Below are 18703 nucleotides of genomic sequence, written 5' to 3' on the forward strand. Positions count from 1 at the left end.
GAACAAATGTAGCGGTTTTCCTTCACTCCTAGGGAAAAAAAATCACAAGGAGTGGAACTTAACTCACAATAACTCCTTCCAGGGAAACCAAACTTCTTTCAGGTGGTGTTGATGAGTCCTTTGGTGAAAGTGAATAGGCTTTTAGATCTACTGGAAAGTCAAAGGCAGCATCCCCAAACCCCTGTGAAGAATGAGGGTGCCAAATAGGTTTAACAGCTTGTGCCTCTTTTAATGGAAATATCACATTTTTGCACATAAACACAGTAAAGTACAAAGGATTAGAAAATAGGCTTAATTTCCAGCCCCTAATTCTAGCATTCTGTACGTTAATCCCTGAGAGCACCTGTCAATTGTCGGTCTCTTGCAGGTGGTACTGAAAGTGCAAATTCAAGTGCTCAGCTGCAGCACAGGTTGCTTTTCAGATACCAAATCTGAGTGCTAAATCTTCAAAACCCGGGGTTGGCAGTAAACAAAAATTAAGTTAAACCATTCAATCCAGTGTACCAGTCTGAAATCTATCCTAATACCTTTGCCACAGACAGCCAAAAGATTGTCTTCCTGCTTTCCAAAGAAACGAGTTCAGCTTGTATTCTGGCCGCTCCAAAGCCATTACAACATTGGTGCCTATGAATTGCGCAGCACTGATGCACTTGAGGGTTAAAACCTTCTTCATATTCCCAGGACTAGGCAGGTGTATTAGCAGGTGCATATTCCTCCAGCTCTGACCTAGGAGGCTACCTGGCAATGCAGTCTGGCCAGCACAGAAGTACAAAGAACAGGCTGTGTGGAAAAACCCCTGTTTCACACATCTGTCCTAACCTCTGTCAGACCCCGGAGACAGGAGCTGGCAGTGCTGACTTGGGTGCTACTTTTCAATCGACTGAATTTATTTCTCCCATGACATGCACAGTTTCATTACAAATTCAGTGAGACTGTGGCCAGCCTTTGTGCTCTGGGACTAAAGGATGGAAAAGTTTCCCCTCTCTTTAATTGAGGGGAGAAGATGGTGACAGCAGCAGGTGGGGTCTGCCTGGGCTCCAGTACAGCAACACCTTCAGGAGGACACACTGCAGCACATTTCAGTTCAAATGTGGGCAAAGCCTGAGCAAAACCTTATCCTGAGCATGGGCTCTGTGCTGTTTGCCTTGGACCTCTACTTCTATGAGTGTGGTCTTTCTTCAGCAAGCAGCAGGTTTACAGCCCTTCCTTATCAGAATTTGCCAGGGCTTGGCTTGCTGTTCAGGCTGACTGCTGGTACAACCAGAGGAAGCTTTAATGTGGAGCACAGGAACCTGCAGCAACCCGTGGGAACTGCCACTTGGAGATGTACTTCGACACTAGGGAAGGTTTTCTCCCCGTGTAGGGACAGAGGGGTGAGGTACTGCCCTCTTCGGGCACCCAGAGGTGTAGTACCAAAGCTTGCAGGGACATCTGGTCGCATCAGTGGCTGAGCTGCCTAGTACTGCATCTCTGACTGGGTATTGCCAGCATATAGCTGGATTTGACACCTCTGAAAGCTGCATAATATTCTTGTCCTGTCTATAATCTGGAAAGCCTCACAATAAACCTGGTGAGTTTTTAAAAAATAAATATCAACCTAAAAAATATCCACTGTGCTTCACCCATCTCCCTTATTTCACAGTCAAAAGCAATGACAAAAGCTTCCCTGAGACTAAAGAGGAGACAACAGACAATGAATAAAGGGAAATCTAGTGGGGGAGGCAAATCTTAGGTGATGGTGGCAATCAAAAATTATCTCATCTTTTCTATTTCTTCAAAGAAATCAGTCCCTGCACATGATTTATACTTGCAGAAGATGTGAATACCTCAACTGCAGAGATATTTCATATTAAGCCCTTTTTAGATTCAGCAGAGCAAACAACAGCATTAAGAACTGCATCCATATAGACTGTATAGACCTGTAGAGTTTAATACCTGTACTTAAAATCCGTTTACTGGAATAGAAATAAAGTGCTTAGAATATCCAAAACAATTGTAGACCTGGATTTTCACTGCCAACCAACACTATGATCAATTTTAAATTATTACTATAAACCTTTGCAATATGTCTACCTAAGGAACGAGAGGGAGGAATGTCTAGTGTCAAAACCACAGCTCCTTAATTTGGTCCATTACAAAATGAACAAACACAAAATACAATCCTTTCACACACATGTTTTGCAAGCTCTTTCTCAGTCATTCACCTGGAGCTGGAAAAACAGGAATCCACAAGAGGACTGCACCACTTAGAACTTCCTGTCAACAGCAGACAGGTAAGCTTAGTAAGTCTTCCACCTCAAAATACCTTCCTGCTCCACCATCAGACATGCTGTGGCATAGCCCTTGCTGTATTTCTGCTCCTTAAAGGCCATGGCTCAGTATTCCAGCTCCATGAGCAGTGGGCATGCACGAAGGCAGTCAGTCTGTTACCTTGCTAGGATAACAAGACTCAGTGGCTCAAGAACCTTCTCAGCAACTGCCTTTAAATCAGGTCCTGCTTTGGGCAGGAGACACCTGCCTCGGCTTTTGAGCCTCTGCTGCTCTATTCTTCTCCTGTTCCTCTGCCTTCCTCCGCTCCTCTTTTAGCTCCTTGTATCTCCATTTGGGAATCTGCAGATAGGGGTCATCCTTTGCACTGCTCCTCCTTCTGGCCTTTTCTGGCTGGAAGGTGGGTGGGGGAGCCTTGCTGACACGGACTTTGGGGATGACAAATCCCGGCCGGACACTGCTCCGTCGAAGCAGATGGAGCGGCAGGAGGCTTGTTTTCCTCGTGGCTACTGCGTTCACTTGGGACATTGAAATGCTGATGGGCTGCAGGCTGGCTCGACGCTCCTTCTTCTTGGGGATCACTGTGACTTTGGAGTTCTGAAAGAGCTTCTCATAGCTGCTGATGTGATCTTTGTCGTGAAATCGGATCTCCTCTGCTCTCTGCTTCCTAAGGATTTCCTGCACTGCCAGTCTGCGTTTCCCCACACAAGGTGGGCTGCCTGGGCACACAGTCTGGCATGCCAGAGCAATGAAGGGACTTCCCAAGCTTGTTGTCACCTTCACCATGTAGTCAAGGACTCCGTCCTCTTCTGGGCCATAGAAAGATCGGAATGAGACAGCTGCCCTTACACACTCAGAAACCTTCTGCAAACAGCTTTTTGGCTCTGCAGCCTTGGCAAGAAATTCCTTCATTTTTGGCCATTCTGGTTTATATTGATCAGAAAACTGTTCTGGGCATGGCCTGTCCATCAGCTTCTGCATGACCAAGGCAGACTCTGATCTTCCTGTGAAACAAGCCCATTCCCATGAAGTCAGTCCACGGCTTGGGTCAGTTGCATGAACATTTGCCCCTCAAAAAAAAAAAAAAAAAAAAAAAAAAAAAGAAAAACAATTAGTGTTAATTAATTAAACCACCTACACTCCTGTTGCTGTGATCAGAGGTGAGTCCAGCAGACCCCTGCAATACAACATAAATACACAATAATATTTGTGTCAAAATAAACATGGAATTAAGGACAGATCACGTTCCTGACTTTCTGAACTCCTTATTTATTTAAAACAAGGTAAAATACATTAAGACTTATATATGAAATTCTCTTTAAGTTACAAATAATGAAAAAATTAACTTTCCCTGCATTTAATCTGGACTGACATTTTAATATTCATTCCCTTGAGCTCACAGGAAAAGAGTTACAGATATGGAAAGAAACAATTCTCCCCATATAAAATAGTGGACTTTGTAACAGTCACTGCCACTTGGAAGAAAGGTTAATGATCGGAAGTTCCATGAAAATATCCACTCACTGCTCATTAGGGGTAAGAACAGCCAATAAAATATAATGAATTTCTTAAAAAGCATTAAAAATGGAAAAAAATAGAAAGCAAAAAAGGGGGAAATAAACAAAACAACAAATGTGCAATTCATGCTCTCTTACGTCTAAAAGGACCCTGTAGAATTAGGAAATGTTGAGAGGATGGTAACAAGGGTGATCAAATATAAGGAAAGTTTCCATAAATATCAGAGAGTGGATAATGGGTGAGATAGACCTTCAGTCTGAGCCCAGAGCAGCTGTTCTCATCTACCTGAGATTACCAGCCCTAAGAAAATGAAGTAATTGTTAGCCAAAACACTCTGCTATTGCCAAGTAGACCAGTCGTAAGAGGCAGCTGGGATACAGGCTACACAGCAGAGGCTTAGACATTTGAAGTGTTATGTCCTGGAAGGAAATTGTTTCTAGTGGCCTATCCTCCTCCCATTGCCAATTTATAATCTTTATCCTTCCAATTCTTATGTCTTTCCCCATCACCATTCTTTTTTTTTTCTTATATATCTGCATCCTTTTCCATCTTTGCATTCCTTTTGATCTCTCCACCTTCCTATAAGACCTGTTGGCTTTTGCCCTTGTTCTTCACTCTTTTGTTTTCAAGTGGAGTTACACTCCTCCTCCAGGGCACTTGGATGCTTGAAGAGAGAATACAAGAGCATCAGGAGAAGCAGGCATCCTAGTCTGCTCTATGGTTTCCTTTACAACTTCTTTAGTACCATATCCACATCCCTTGGCAACCAGAAAACTGCAGGGAAGTCCTCCCATGATATTAGAGTGGGACTGTGGGCATTTGTCAATGAGGGTGGCATGTGCCCAGCCCTGCTCACAGAGAAAGCTCAATTCAGAGTGCACCTGTGAAGAATTGCTGCAGAACAATGAGCAGCAGCAAGTGGTTTTGGAAGCTGAAGTTAGCAGGATACTGTTGGAAAAACCCAACAGATTACAGCTGGTGAGCGCTAAAGGATACAAAAGACCTGTCCAAAAACTGGCTTGATGGCACCAATTAAATACAATCTCAGAGATGTGTCAAGGACTTGATAATTGGCACCACATCCTGTGCTTCGCATCCAAGTGATGCTGGGCACACCACCTGGGCACACACATCTTGATGTTTTACAGTATATGGGTATGAAGGTGAATGAATGAAATCAATAGAATGAGTGAAAACTCTGGTGTCAGGCAGACAAGTTCTTAAGCTGAAAATCCTTTGTTTTATATCCTGCCTTTGAACTCTGACAGATCTCAGAGGGAGCTTTGCATGCTCCAGTCTGCAGACTGTTCAGCAGGTCTGCGCCATGCTCCCTGTGACAGGCACGGGCTCTTTGCCCAGCTGCCTTCAACATACTGAGCTCTGCAATGTTCAGTCATGGTTTACTCATATCTTTGGCCCTGCAGATATTTTCTGGGTTTCTTGAAAGAGTTTAAAGGGCTTTTTGAATTTATTGAAGGGCTTCTTTACCAGATGAAGGACCATTTTCAAACAGCAAACACAAAACTGACCTACACAGATTTTGTCACAAAAGCGACAGTCTGTCCCATTGCTTTGCAAGGAGATGTCCAGAGACCTGAGGAAAAGGCCAGAGAATACCATGATAATTTTTTTTCAGGGTGGATTACCTTGGAGACAGCATTTCAAACTAGAATTAGGAGTACTCAAAATAAGGAAAGGCAACCACAAACCAGTTTGTAATGGGTTCAGTATACCCTTTCCCACAAGGATGTTTTGTCATTACAGGAAAATAAAGGGAAAAAGAGAGCACAGGGAAAGTGATAAAACCCTCAATTTTAACTCTATTAAGTTAATTCCTAAGTCTTTGAGAAAATCCCTAAAAAGGATGCTGGAGATACAGAACAAGAATGGATGTGGAAGGAGACACCCTAAGCAATATTGCTGATCACAGTTTAAGTGTAATTTAAGTGAAATTTGCAGAAAGGACCACTCAGAGAGAGCACCAGGGCACTGCAGGGAGTCAAGCATGGCGCCCAGATTGGAAGGCAGAAAGGAGCCAAAGAGGAGGAAGAGTCAATCAAATCAAAGAGTTCACCAGCTGTGGATTTGAAGAAAGGATTTCAAGGTCTAAAAGGCAGAAGGGTTTGATGAAGTTCATGACTGCAGAAGTTACAGATAAATCAGTGAGGGGAGGGAATAAGATGTACAAACACACGACCTCCTGCTTCACTAACTTGTTTTTGAACTTCCCTACCCAAGCTTCCTACCCTTGAATCTGTCCCATCTCACAAAGCACATAACTGCTTTGTAGCTGTGCAAGTAGACCCACGGCTGACTATGGGTGTTTCCCCTCTATGTTGCCATACATTTTTATATTTTGATATAGAATTTTGCTGGTTTGTTTGTCAAAGCTTCCTACTCTTGAATCTGTCCCATCTTTCCCTGGTCCCTTCTTAACCCTTGCCTCGGTCTGAACTCCTTCCCACAAGAGCTGACTGTGACTGTGGCAAACTGTGTGGAAGTTGTTTCCTTGGTGTACATATAACAGGCAAGGAATTAATACAGGAAGAACAGCAGCTAAAGGAATTGTCTTCAAACACCATATTTAATTCTCAGTTTGTAAGCAAGCAAGAGGTACAGACAGCTGCTTAGCACTATCCTCAAGAAAAAGTCAGTCCAGTTCTGCTATGGTGCAACTGTGAGACCTTGGAGCAGAGTAGTTCAAAAAGAACAGTGTGAGAAAGTGCTCACTGGGGGCTCCCCACCTTTGCTTGGGGGCTGCACTCAGCTCTGGTCCTTGTCTGGGCTGTGCCTGTACCTGGCCATGTGCCCTCCTGGTTTGGACCCTGACCCACAGAGTTAATTTTGTGTTTGACCTCAGATCCACCTTGTCTCTATGGGCTTGTCCTTATCATCATGGACTTGCCTGGCAATCCCTGTGGTGCTGGCTGATCCAGGTTGTTCTCACCAGCCCTGCCATGTTCCTTAAAGGACCGCCTTTGTTGATGAGGCTGGTGCTGAGGCCTTCCTGTCACCCTTGGCTCACTTCCCTTTGAGGAGAAGCCCACTCCTTCTGACAGATGAGTCCCCAGGTGTTTTGGAAACTTTATCTCAGAAAACAATACTACAGAGTATTGAAATCCCAATCTTTTAACAGAAATCGATGCTGACTTTGTACCTTGTATCACAAAATCTCTTCTAAGGCATGATTTACCATAGTTTTATTGATTTTCTGCACAAATCAGGAGACATTCCTGAACAAACTTGTCATTCAGCAGAATGCCTTATCTGGAACAGACACGAGTAGTCATGTCCCTTTGTAAACGTGATAGCAGTCTTACGGAACCAATTGTCATTTCAGTGTAAGTATAGCCTACAAGTTTTCTTTCAGGAATGCTGTACTTGCCTTGCTTTTCCTAAAAGTTGCCCTGAACATCATTTTCAGCACAGTTAGTTTGAATACACATGCTCCTTTAGGATATAAATATCCTATTTTATTAAGACTTCATGTCCTTTTGAGATGCAGAACTGGCATCTTGAGTTTAAAGGCAGGGGCTGAGGTGGCTCAGGCTCTGTTACCAGCCCAGTGTTTAAAGCCCAGTCTCCAGATCCAGGGCCACTCCAAGAGCGCTACTAAAGCAGCACTGAGTTTACACTGGAGATTACAGCAGGGCTTGACACGTGAATAACAACCAGCATTTCTGGCTGGCTCTCCTGATGAGCGCTGGCAGTGGCGCGGTGCTGGCAGCGCAGCAGCCTGTGACAAACTGCCGGTGGGAGACCGGGCCCACCCTTCACCCGCTGTGCACTCACGAATAGCAAATTCGCATGTTCCAAAGACTCCCTCTGAAAGAGCAACATTATGGCCAAGTGTCTCAGAGTGCCTTAATCTTGTAGTGATTGACCTTGGCCCCCTCCAGGAACTCAAATTTCAGAAAGAGCAGTCACTGGCAATCCAGCTCCGACCATCTGTCACACATTGCTGTTACCTCTTTCCCCATCTGACTGTGCTAAAACCATGCTAAGGCAGCTAGGAAGGTGAGTTATTTTGCTTTACTGACCTCCTGCATTGCCATAAGTAGCTGGCCATCAGTAGAGGTCTTACCCAAGCCACTGAACGGATACTGGGTTTAAAAACCTCCTGGCTGTAACTCTTTTCTAAACGCACATAAACTGCTTTGTAGCTGTGCAAGTAGACCCACAGCTGACTATGGGTGTTTCCCTTCTATGTTGCCATACATTTTTATATTTTGATATAGAATTTTGCTGGTTTGTTTGTCAAATTGATTTTCTCACCAAATCTTTTAATAACAGCTTCTTTTACCTTCTTCAGCACACTAGCACTTCATTGTCAGCAGCCACTCAGTGTCCCGTAAGTCTCAAACTACTTCTAAATCCATTCTGAATGAGCATTTCCCTCCTGCCCTCCCTCCATGTCACCAGATTGTGCAGTGCTCAAAAGTACTCAGATATTAAAATGGGGGCACGCAATTTACCGCACTTCCTTCGTGGCCCCTATTTTCAGCTGAAAATGTGAGGATCTGCAAGTACTCACCGAAACTTGAATTTAGAAAATCAAAAGTATATTAACTCTACAGATCTTTAGTCAGTGGATGATCTTTGGTATCCTCAGTACCTCTGATGCAAAAACAGGCTGATAAAACTTTCTGTAGGCAAACTCAAGATGGAGGCTAAGAAAGCCATTTTCTGGCTGGCCAAAGGTTTGTTCTCCCCAATATTCTGTTTTCTTATGAACCATCGAAACAAGAAGTGGCTGTTCAGATGCCAGAGGCAGCAACCAAAGCAGTGAACTTTGATATTGATACTTTTTGTATAAGAATCAGAATAACAAGTACTGAGTTATTTACATAGCTGAAAGGTTGTGAAACAACTTCTAGTGACCCAAACAGAACGAATGGGCTTCCCTCAGATCTCTAGTGATAATAATAGGTCATGACACCGTAAGACCAATTTGACAAGTCAGAAAATCATAGGATTGGAGCTTCATTTTAAGTGATGATTTATAACACACAATGGAAAATTCTGAACTAGCATCTGCATGAAGTATGTGTGAGTCCAGAAAGTGCATCTGCTTCTAGCAGTGTTTGAGCTCTGACAACAGTTTCATAATTTTTTGTCATAAAAATTTAACATAAAATGAATGATCCAATTCCTAAGCCTTTGTTCCAGTGTAAGAGGCTACAGAACCTAGCAGAAAATAACACACCAGTTACCACATCATGTTTTCTGTGTCATATCAATGACACAGAAATACTATCATATCTGTCTAGAAACTGGATATTATGAAATGAAGGATAGTAATATCACTAGGCTTGATAAAAGCCTGTGACTTAAAATATTCTGATTATGAGGGGTTAGACTCTTGTGACAGCAAAATCACTGAAATGAACTCCTTATTCAAGATCTTCCTCAATGAAATGGACCTGTAGGACGCTTGATCTAGACACTAACAATACTCACATTCCATTTGTTATTATTTCCATAATATTTAATTCGTGTCATAGATTTGCAACTGAAAAACAAGAATATATACTAATATAAGCTAGATATTTAATTATTATCTACCAGTTTATATACCAGTTACTTCATATAAAAAAACCCATGCAATATTGTGGCTGAAATATGCTGTATGTTAGGACTGCTCTTGTAGAGGCTGCTGCCCCTCAAGAGGTCTTCTGAGTCTTCTCTCCAGGACCCTTTCACTTGCAATGCAATACAGCTGGGAACTCAACTGCAGACAAGAGCCAAGAGCGAGAAACATAATTCCTGTTCTCAGAGACCTGCTCACTCCCTGTGCCTCAGCTCCCTCCTTGCAGCAGAGACAGACCTGCTGGTGCCCTGTTGCCCATAAACCTGGAGACCAAACTCAGAGCTATAGAGGTATTAAAAAAATCCTAAGTCACCAAATTTCCCACCAATGTTCCCTGTGGGATATGGCCCCTACACCCAACTCTCCTGACAGGAGCCTGAGACCCCAAAGCTTTCCAGTCCCTGCCACAGTTTGAGGCAGAAGTGGAGGTCTGGCTCTGGTCCCACCCTTGCACTGTCACACACAGAGCTGACAGCAAGAGCCCTGTGAGCCTTTCCCACCTCTGTCATGGATTTCATTAAATTCTGTTCTACAAATTTTGATGATCCTGCTCCCCAAACTCTCCTGGGGACAATCAGTCTCACCCTGAGAGTTCTAGGAAAGCTCCTGGGTGAGTTTGTACAGGCAAACTGAGTGCTCCCCCAGAATGTGCCTTCACTGCCTTGACTATGGCTTATTTAAAAGCTGCACCCATTTCCAGGGAAGGCTGTACTACAGTTCTCAGAGGAAGCAGAGCCAGTTTTCTTCTTGGTAGTTGTTAGGATTTAGTTAGATGATGATAAAGAAGAAGCAAAACACTTTGTATACCTGCCATCACCAAGGCTTTCACACATTCCGTTCGGCCCTGCATTGCAGATTTCATCAGTGCTGTGAATCCAAACGCATTCCTCTTCTCAATATCAAGCCCGGGAAAATAGTTCAATAAATAATTTGTAATGGTTATGTGCCCTTTAAAGAAACAAAAGAAACAGAAAAACAATATGTCACAGAATGAAGGTTCTGTTTCAAGGATAAACCAAAAATTTACTCCTGCAGGTCTGATAAATGGAAAATGCAGATAATTAATAAGATCTCTTTTCTTAGTGTCCTCTTCCACTCATTGCAGTCATCAGCCTTAGGGTTAAGTGGCCCTGACTTGTGACCAGAATGCTGGGATAGGAGGTGGAAAACATGGGTTCCCACCTTCTCTCAAGTTGCTCTCCTTTCTGAAAAGTCAGTTTAAGGTAAGGGAATAATTGAAGACCAGAGGTAGTCACTCTGAGGTTGCAAGAGGCCCCAGTTTCTTGACTCAGTGAGTAGCACTGCAAAGGGAATCCCTACAGCTTATGGAAGGAAGTTCCATCTTGTTTTGGGGTGACTTTATGATGCTGGATCCTCTATTGCCTGCTTATTGCCCAGACATGAATCCTGTGCCTTTCTGTGCCTTTAAGCCAGATCCAAGAAATGGGGGGGAAAGGTGGTGGAATTCCTTTGGCAGCTGTGTTCAAAAACACAGATAACTCCCTCGCGCTCTGTCCCCAGCGCTCGGCTCTGCAGCAGGGAAGAGAGTTGTATTCTCTTGCTTTTTAGCTAGCTTCTCGTTCATTAGCTGAGGCAGGAGTTTTCCTGGGACTGTGGCTTCTTCTCAAACTGGAACTGTTCAGCTTTGCTCCGGTCCGGAACACCATCACCGGGAGGCCCCACACCGCAGCCCGGAGGGGCCCACGACACGCCCCAGCTCCAGAGAGAGCAGAGCCACACCTACAGAAAGGACTCTGAATCTACCAGGTCTTCTTCACAGCGAAAGGTTTTATTATCTAACATTATTCATTTTTTCCCCATTGTACCTGAGCGCACCTTGCTTGTTAAATAAACAGGTTTTTTCACTTTCCTCCAGAGATTCTTTCTGAACCTGGGTGAGGGAGGTGCTGCTGAAACCTGCCTTCTATTCAAGGACACGTTCATTTCAGATGTTTCCTCCCAATTTGTCTCAAACCAAGACACGTCACTGGGGGAACTGACTGCAAAGGTTCAGCTTTTCCCCTCCTCTGGTAAATTTGAGCCTTAGAATCATGGTGCTTCATTAAAAAGTGATGATTGCACACAGTTATTCCAGCCAATAATGCTAATGAACCATGTCAGGCCTGATACAAGAGAAAGGAATATTTTGTGTAGGATCTCACATTTTTATTTTTCCATCTGACAGTGTAAAGCCACTTGTCTACTCTCCTGCAGTTGGAAAATGGAACTGATGTTCAGTTTTGGTAGTAAAATGAATTATTTAAGTTCTGTTTCTAAAAGCAACTGTTGTTGCCATTCATGTGCCTTGTATGCCAGGATAACTGGTGTCTGCAAGGCTATACTGAGGAGCTGAACACATCTCTAGCTAAATGGTTGGAAGACCAATTAAGACATCAAATCTTTATAATTGGACTATCAGACGAATAGCTAGTGCCATAATGACTCATTCAAAACAGTTTTCCCTCCACTTGTCAATCATTTTATGATGCTTTGATGCTCTATAAAATAATGCCGTCTGTCAGGCAGCTGCAACAATCACAATTTAATTAGTAGGAGATGTAAAAGTATTCTCTCATCTCACTCTGCAGTCCAGCTGACTATTCTGTAATGCATGCCATTCAAATTCATCTAGAAATGTTACTGAAGCAGATTATAATTCATACAGGACAATTTAAAAGTCTATAGCGTCACATCTGGTGTCGATTTCATCAGCAGCCACTTTGTACCAACACAGTCCTCCATTCACTTTGAAAAGCAGGCTAAGAAAGTCTTTACCAATTAATTTAAGATGTGTTGCAGGTTTACTTTCTCTCCTATAATTTTTTTGACTGTTACCTTTCTGCATAACTGGAGACTCTCATGAAACCTGAGCAAATGTAGAGATAGTGCAGCTCAGACGAGCAACTCCCAAGTCAGAGAAAACCAAATAAATAGCTCCCTGTACCTTGAGCAATCCAATGAGAATGAAATATAAAAATTCAGCAAACCATAACAAGCTGAACAAAGCCAAAGTGAACTGGGTTCAGGGCAGGATCAAGTGACCTGGTCCAGCTTACTCAATACAGAGGCTTCAGCTTTGCTGATTTTTTGGCATAAAATCAAATCCTAGCAAGGAATCAGTTGCTACTGGGAGAATCTTTGTGCCCAAATTGTTTTGCAGGACACTCTCTGTTTCAGTGATGTAGAGCATGTGTCTTCATGAAGGCTTCGGAACAGTTGAAATACTGCTTTTTGACCACAAAAAGCAGAGGCAAACTGAAACAACTAGAAATAATAAGACGGAAGATTTTTCAGGAGTTATTACATCACTAAAGATGTTCTTTCCTTTGCCTAAAGTATAATTACAGTAAGAGATGTTTTGCAAATCTGGGGTGATCCTGAATTAATCCTGAAAATCTTGCTTAACCAAAACTCTCCAGGGGACTAGAAAAGGCCTCAAATGAGACCAAAAAAATTATCAGCAGTAAAATAAGAAAGAAAATTTAAAGTTTGTGATTCCCAGAAGTTTTGTGTCTCAGGGATTCCTGAAAACCACTGCAATTTTAATCTGGAGGATATTCTGTGCTCTGAGGTTTGTTTCAGATTTCCAGTTCAAACAGATATCAAATGCAAAGCAAAATTCAGAGCTGCCAAGTTATAGTTCAAACCCTGTCATACACTTTTGATTTAAGGCCATAAAGTTTGCTTTGGTTCTCCTGTGTCTGGGAGAACAAGCAGCCTGTACCTAATTGAGTGAGTCTCCTGTGATGCAAAGTCTGCTGTGCAAGCTGTATGCATCTCTAAAATAAACGAGCCTGGACTCAGCCAGTTTGGTTATACTGAATTCAAACAGGCTCTTGCTGTTTGTAAGCCAGCTCTATATCCTACCAGAACTGGCATGCTAAGGGTACACTTCTCCCTGCAAGCCATATATAGAGATCAGCACAGATGTCTGTAATAGCTTAATTCACTTAATTGCTGCCACAAAGGAAAGGCCTATAATGATGACAATATTGCCTAATAATTTGTGTAACACAGGCAGAAGTATAAGCTGCATAGTAAGGAAGATGCTTTGTCAAGTAACATTTCAGTCCTGAATTGTACCTGCAAAATGCTTGTGTTTGGCCTGCGGTTAGTGAATGCTTTCTCACAGTTGGATGGAACCAAGGACACCCAGAATGCTTTTTCCTCTGGGCGTTTTAGGTGTTTGTGTTCTCATGTCTTTCTTAATAAACAGTAACTGGGATAACTTCCAATTTGTATTCCCAGCTCTACAGCCTTGCCCCAAACTGATGGCTGTAACGTAAAACATCTATACTTTGTAAGCAAATACAACTCCCTCTGAACACCAGTGCATGCCAATTACTATACACTGATGTAGCTATGTCCCCATCAGCAGGAGAACTGAGAAAAAAAAGTAATTTTCCTTCTTTTCCCATTTTTTTTTAAAGTCACTCTCCTTCCTCCCTTTCTTTCCACATCTTATTTCAATTGCTTGTTTCTATCAATCTCCCATTTTTTTCTGCATTGTCCTTGCAATATTGCTTAGTGTGTAACTCTGAAACTTCATACAGCCTGTTAGCTACTGTTCTCCCATGCTGGTTAGACATAACAAAGCCTCTCCAGGTTTGCACTTCAAGGACACCTTGTTGTCCCAGGCCCTGAAATATGTAAACTAAAGCCTCTGAACAGGGGGAGGGGGGAAACTTGGGGTAATTACTTCATTGCCTGAAATTGTAATTGGAGAATTAATCCCAATATGTAAATGGACCAAACTTATAAAAGTGTTAAGAACCCGTGACCCAGTGGCCATCTTGGGTGTAGCCCCTCAGAGGCTTTTTGACTCCCAAGGTGTTCCTACTGAAGGCCTTTCAAATAAATACCTGCTTTTATGCTCTTAATCTTGTCTAGCCTCTGTTTTCAGGTAGACGCTTCAAGGCATCAGTTCTGGCACCCCAGGTGGGACTCAAACCCACAATCCCTGGCCCACCTGGTCAGTGGATCCTAACAAAAATGGCAGCACTTTCTGAGACCTTCAAATACTACCTTACAAATAACTGAAATAATGTGGATTTGATATTAGACCTTCCACAGGAAAACCCATAGTTTTGGTATAAATAACAGTGATCTCAAAATAATTTATTTTGTAAAAGTGTGATTACTTTCACACCCTAAAGTTAAACCTCCCCCCCCAACAAATAAATTCTCCACTAAAGGCAAGTTTGCATAAGCTCTGCTTTCAGGTCTTTATGATACACTGCTCAGTGTTACTACTTAATATCCAGCAATAATTAAGCAGCATCCATAGCACTGTAGCTCCTCTGGTTGCAATGTTAACCTCACAGTAATCTCTATTAACACTACACCAGTATCTTGTGATAATTAATTAAATAACTGGTGTAAACACTGTAGCTTAGGATTAGCACAGGCAGGGGAAAACATCCAAGTTGTTGGGGGTTTGTATAAGCTTCTGCTGACTACAGTAATTTCCAGTTGCTTTGGGGATCAATAGCAAGTACTGGCAGAGAGTGTCAAGTCAATGTCAGCCTGCTGGATTAATTCTCAGCTCATTATCATGAGTTATAAAGGTCAAGCAGGAGGCAGTGTTAAAACTTTTTTAGTCCAAATTTATATTAGGGCAGATAAATAAAAGCAGATTCGTGTTTTGGAGACTTTTCTACCTTCTTTGGAAAGCTACTGTACTCGTACTCATGGCTTTGCTATGAGTGTGCCTACTGTGGTCACAATTCTTTCTTCAGTATTCAAGACCCATCTTGCAGTAACTTTAGCAGAGTTCACTTTTTGGTACAACACAAAGCAAGGTTAGGCACTACCTGGGAACGTTCAGTGGCACTGTTACTAAACTGACATGAAAACCTAACTGCTCCAATCTTTAGACATGGCTTGTAATGTCCACTGATATTCCTTGATGGAAATTTATTCCTGGGAGTGAGGACTATGTCCCATGAACTCCCACAAACATCCCATACTCTTCATCAGCCAGCAGACATGATAAAGACCAGCTGTGTCTTTCCTTGTAAAGTGACTGCCTTTGCAGAGCGTGCTTGAAGGAGGCAAAGGAAACCAGAGATGCAGATCTAGGCAGCTCCTGGAACAGCTTTTAGATTACAAAGTGATGGCATCCTTCCTTGGAGAAATTTTTCCTGATTTACGTGCATTCGCACTTTGTTAACACTTGTTAGAGGAAGCTAAATCTTCCCTTAAAGATTAAAGCACAGCCCTTCAGTTTTAAAAGAAATAATCAAATTATTGTTTTCTAACTGAACACCAGGAATAAGGAACTCTCCTGGGAGTTTCTCTTACATCTAAGTGATCTGTTACACTCGTTCACTGAATATTACCATGCTGGTTGGGATAAAAGAAAACCTTGTGCTAAACCCTGCTCTCACTCCTGCCTGTGTCAGGAATAACATGGTTGATGTTGATACCAGCTGCTACAAAAGGATCATTGGCAAACACTAAATCCTGATGAGATTTTTTTGCTTTCTAACTATGGAGTGGGTGAAGAATGTTTTAGCAGCTAAGGTATTTCTTAATGATGATAGGTTTTCCTACAGTCATCAGTTACTACAGTCACTCTGAGGTAGGTGCAGCAAGCAGGGGAGGAAAGTACTAATGCAGCACATTGCACGTCCACAGTGTTCATTTGTTGCTTGCCAGAGCAAACTTCAGAAAATCAGTTTAAAGGAACAAAGCAGTATAATATTGCACACCTGGGATAAGATTTTCTTTATTTCTAATTTAAAATAATTAATAGCATCTACTAAAAATGTATTGCTTTTGCTGCCCTAATCTATTGGATAAATACTACTGTAGATTAATCAGTTCAAAGAAAATCATGACAAACTTACTTGGGAGTGGGTTTGGCCAGGATTATTTTACACAACATAATTTCTTTTAGGGATTTGAAAAAAAAATCCTAAAAAAAAAATAGCCAAAACACACACTCCTCCCAAGAGCGTGTATGGAAGAGGTGATACAGAGAGCCTTACCTGCCTGTGCAGCTGTAATTAGAGCCGTGTTCCCTTCGTTGTCCTGCCAGTTCACATCAAGGTGAGGGCATTGTGCTAAGGCCATTACAATATCCACATAACCTTGGTAACAGGCAACAATAAGACCATTCTGTAAGTAAAATATAAAATGAAAGTTAGGATTCCCAGACTGAAAAAAATGCACTGAAGAAGCATGCTAGACTGCTTTTTTATTTTATATTTTTTTCCAGACAGAAGAACTGAAAAGATATCACTATAACTAGTGATTAGCTCCAGGCACAATGTTCAGATCCAAAACACTTCTTTTTATCTCTGCCCTTTGGCAAGCAATGTTTGATACTCCTCAGAAATACCTAAGAGAGTAGATATTATATTATGCTACATGCAAAGTAACTGTTTATAAATGGCTTGTGCTTCTATGGCTATATACTCTCAATCCAAATGAGAATAAATCTGATTTTATTATATAATAAAATGAACCCAGCAGGTAAGATGAACTGGACCTGCTCTGAATATTAATTCTCCGAAAAACAACTACTTGTTCCATGAAGGGGAAGTGGTAGGCTGGAGCTCTGTTCATACTGCCTGTTGCTATCTTTAAATAATTCAGATTTCCCATTAGAACTAGGCCTCCTTTTTTTATAATCATAAATAAAATTAAATTGCTTTTAGAGGTCCTGTTTAATGTGTTTTATGACAGCTGGAGGCTGTAAAATTTCCAGAAGGAAGCCAAGCCAGGAGGTAAACCTTGTAACTATGCTTGGTACCCAGATAGTGTTTCACACCACAGCAGCAAACTGATAGCTTCCCTAAAATACAGCAAAATACACTTGCCATTAATTAAATGGAGCCACAGTACTTAATCCTGGCTGCTCACTTGACCACAAGGATTAAAGCCATTATCTCCGGTCTTCAGGATTACTTGGGCTGCCCTCGATCATCTGCCTGGGGCTGATGGGTGTAGAGGAGGGCTGGCACAGATAAATCAGCACTCCCTGCACTCCCTCCTCGCTGCCAGCGCATTACTCAGTTTGCCTGAGCTCAGCATGAGCATCTGACTGCCGAAAAGATAAGGGCAGAGACACAAATCTCAAACTGCCTGGTAACCCTGCCTCCCTGAAATGCACTCACATGAAAGACTTGCAAGGAGAACCTGGTTATGAAAACAGAATGGCCTGCCCTGATTCCTCCATCATTTTTCTCTTGCCTACACATTCTCTTTATTTCTTTTTCCCATGGACATTACTAAGACAGAAATGTTCACCAGATGACAACTGAGGCTTTTGATTTATTGTCCTCACAACAAGTTAGTTATTAGTATAATTTCACTGTTATTCTGGACAGTTCTGTTGGCTGAGGTAGCAAACAGCTTCACTGAGATACAGGAGTGATATCTACTCTTTATGCTGTTCACAGGCTATGTAGGTTATTTCTCAATTGCATCTTTCAATAAAATAATTACTCTGCCTTCTTTTGTTCTCAAATCACTCTTGCCCTCAGCATGAAGCAACACCTACCACTGCTCTATAAGGAGCATCTTCATTTCCTTGTGAAGAACCTGTAATACCTCAAAGCCTTCTATTGGAATTGTACAGAGGATTCTGCTAAAAGTCATGTATTTTTGTCTTTTTTTTTTTTCACTAAACGCATGTACTTTCCTGGTAGGATTGTTCAGATTAATTCAAATTTTACTGTAATATAATCGTTTTTAGCTTTTAAGAAAAATGTGTCAATGTCCACTTTGTAAGGACTTGAGCATTATTTCAGTTCTTTAATAATTTAATTTTTCACCTGACGTTCAGGATGTTTACAACTCCAAAAGCTGTGCAGATTTAAAACTCTACACAGTCATTCAGTGAAATATCTGTTACTTATGATAGCAGAAAATTAAGTTTGCAATTGTTTGGAGACAAAACCTTTTGACAATAAGAAGAGAGATTCTATTCACTGAAAAAAATGGCATTTTTGAAGAGAGTGATAGTTTCAAAAAGGCTGTAAGAATAACTAAAAATAGCTGACATCTGTAATGAAAAGAAAACTATTTCACCCAGTATCTGGAGGATATTTTCACAGTGTATTCTCACACAACATTTTTCTGTTCTATAAATAGTTACTAGATGCTTAAAATAAGCTTGGTTTTTTGTTCTCTTTATAAAAGAGTAAAGTTAAAATATTGTAAAGATATATTACAATACTGTAAAAAAATAATAAAAAACATTAGTTCTTTTTTTGTTTTGCAAGAGTTTTTGCATTACAGTTTTCAGAGACTTTTGTTCTGCTTTTAGTGGGTACCTCCATTAGATAGGAACTAATGCATCTAGCACTGATTTCAGTA

General features: G+C 41.7%; 1 protein-coding gene across 1 annotated transcript in view; it reads right to left on the reverse strand.

Annotated features, from left to right (window-relative positions):
* Window positions 1-204: 204 nt before the first annotated feature.
* The window catches only part of ANKRD33B (ankyrin repeat domain 33B), a 50961-nt gene continuing 32462 nt past the window's right edge, over window positions 205-18703 (reverse strand). Inside the window, exons 2-4 of the mRNA XM_042048776.1 lie at window positions 16369-16498; window positions 10184-10324; window positions 205-3338 (exon numbers count right to left, since the gene is read on the reverse strand). Of these exons, the coding sequence (XP_041904710.1) occupies window positions 2488-3338; window positions 10184-10324; window positions 16369-16498 (1122 nt within the window). The 3' untranslated portion in view covers window positions 205-2487. The remainder of the gene's footprint in view (window positions 3339-10183; window positions 10325-16368; window positions 16499-18703) is intronic.

This window comes from Corvus kubaryi, unplaced genomic scaffold, assembly GCF_017639235.1.
Source record: "Corvus kubaryi isolate FWS band 111438036 unplaced genomic scaffold, C.kubaryi_AGA036_p1.0 68, whole genome shotgun sequence".
NCBI classification, from domain to species: Eukaryota; Metazoa; Chordata; class Aves; order Passeriformes; family Corvidae; genus Corvus; species Corvus kubaryi.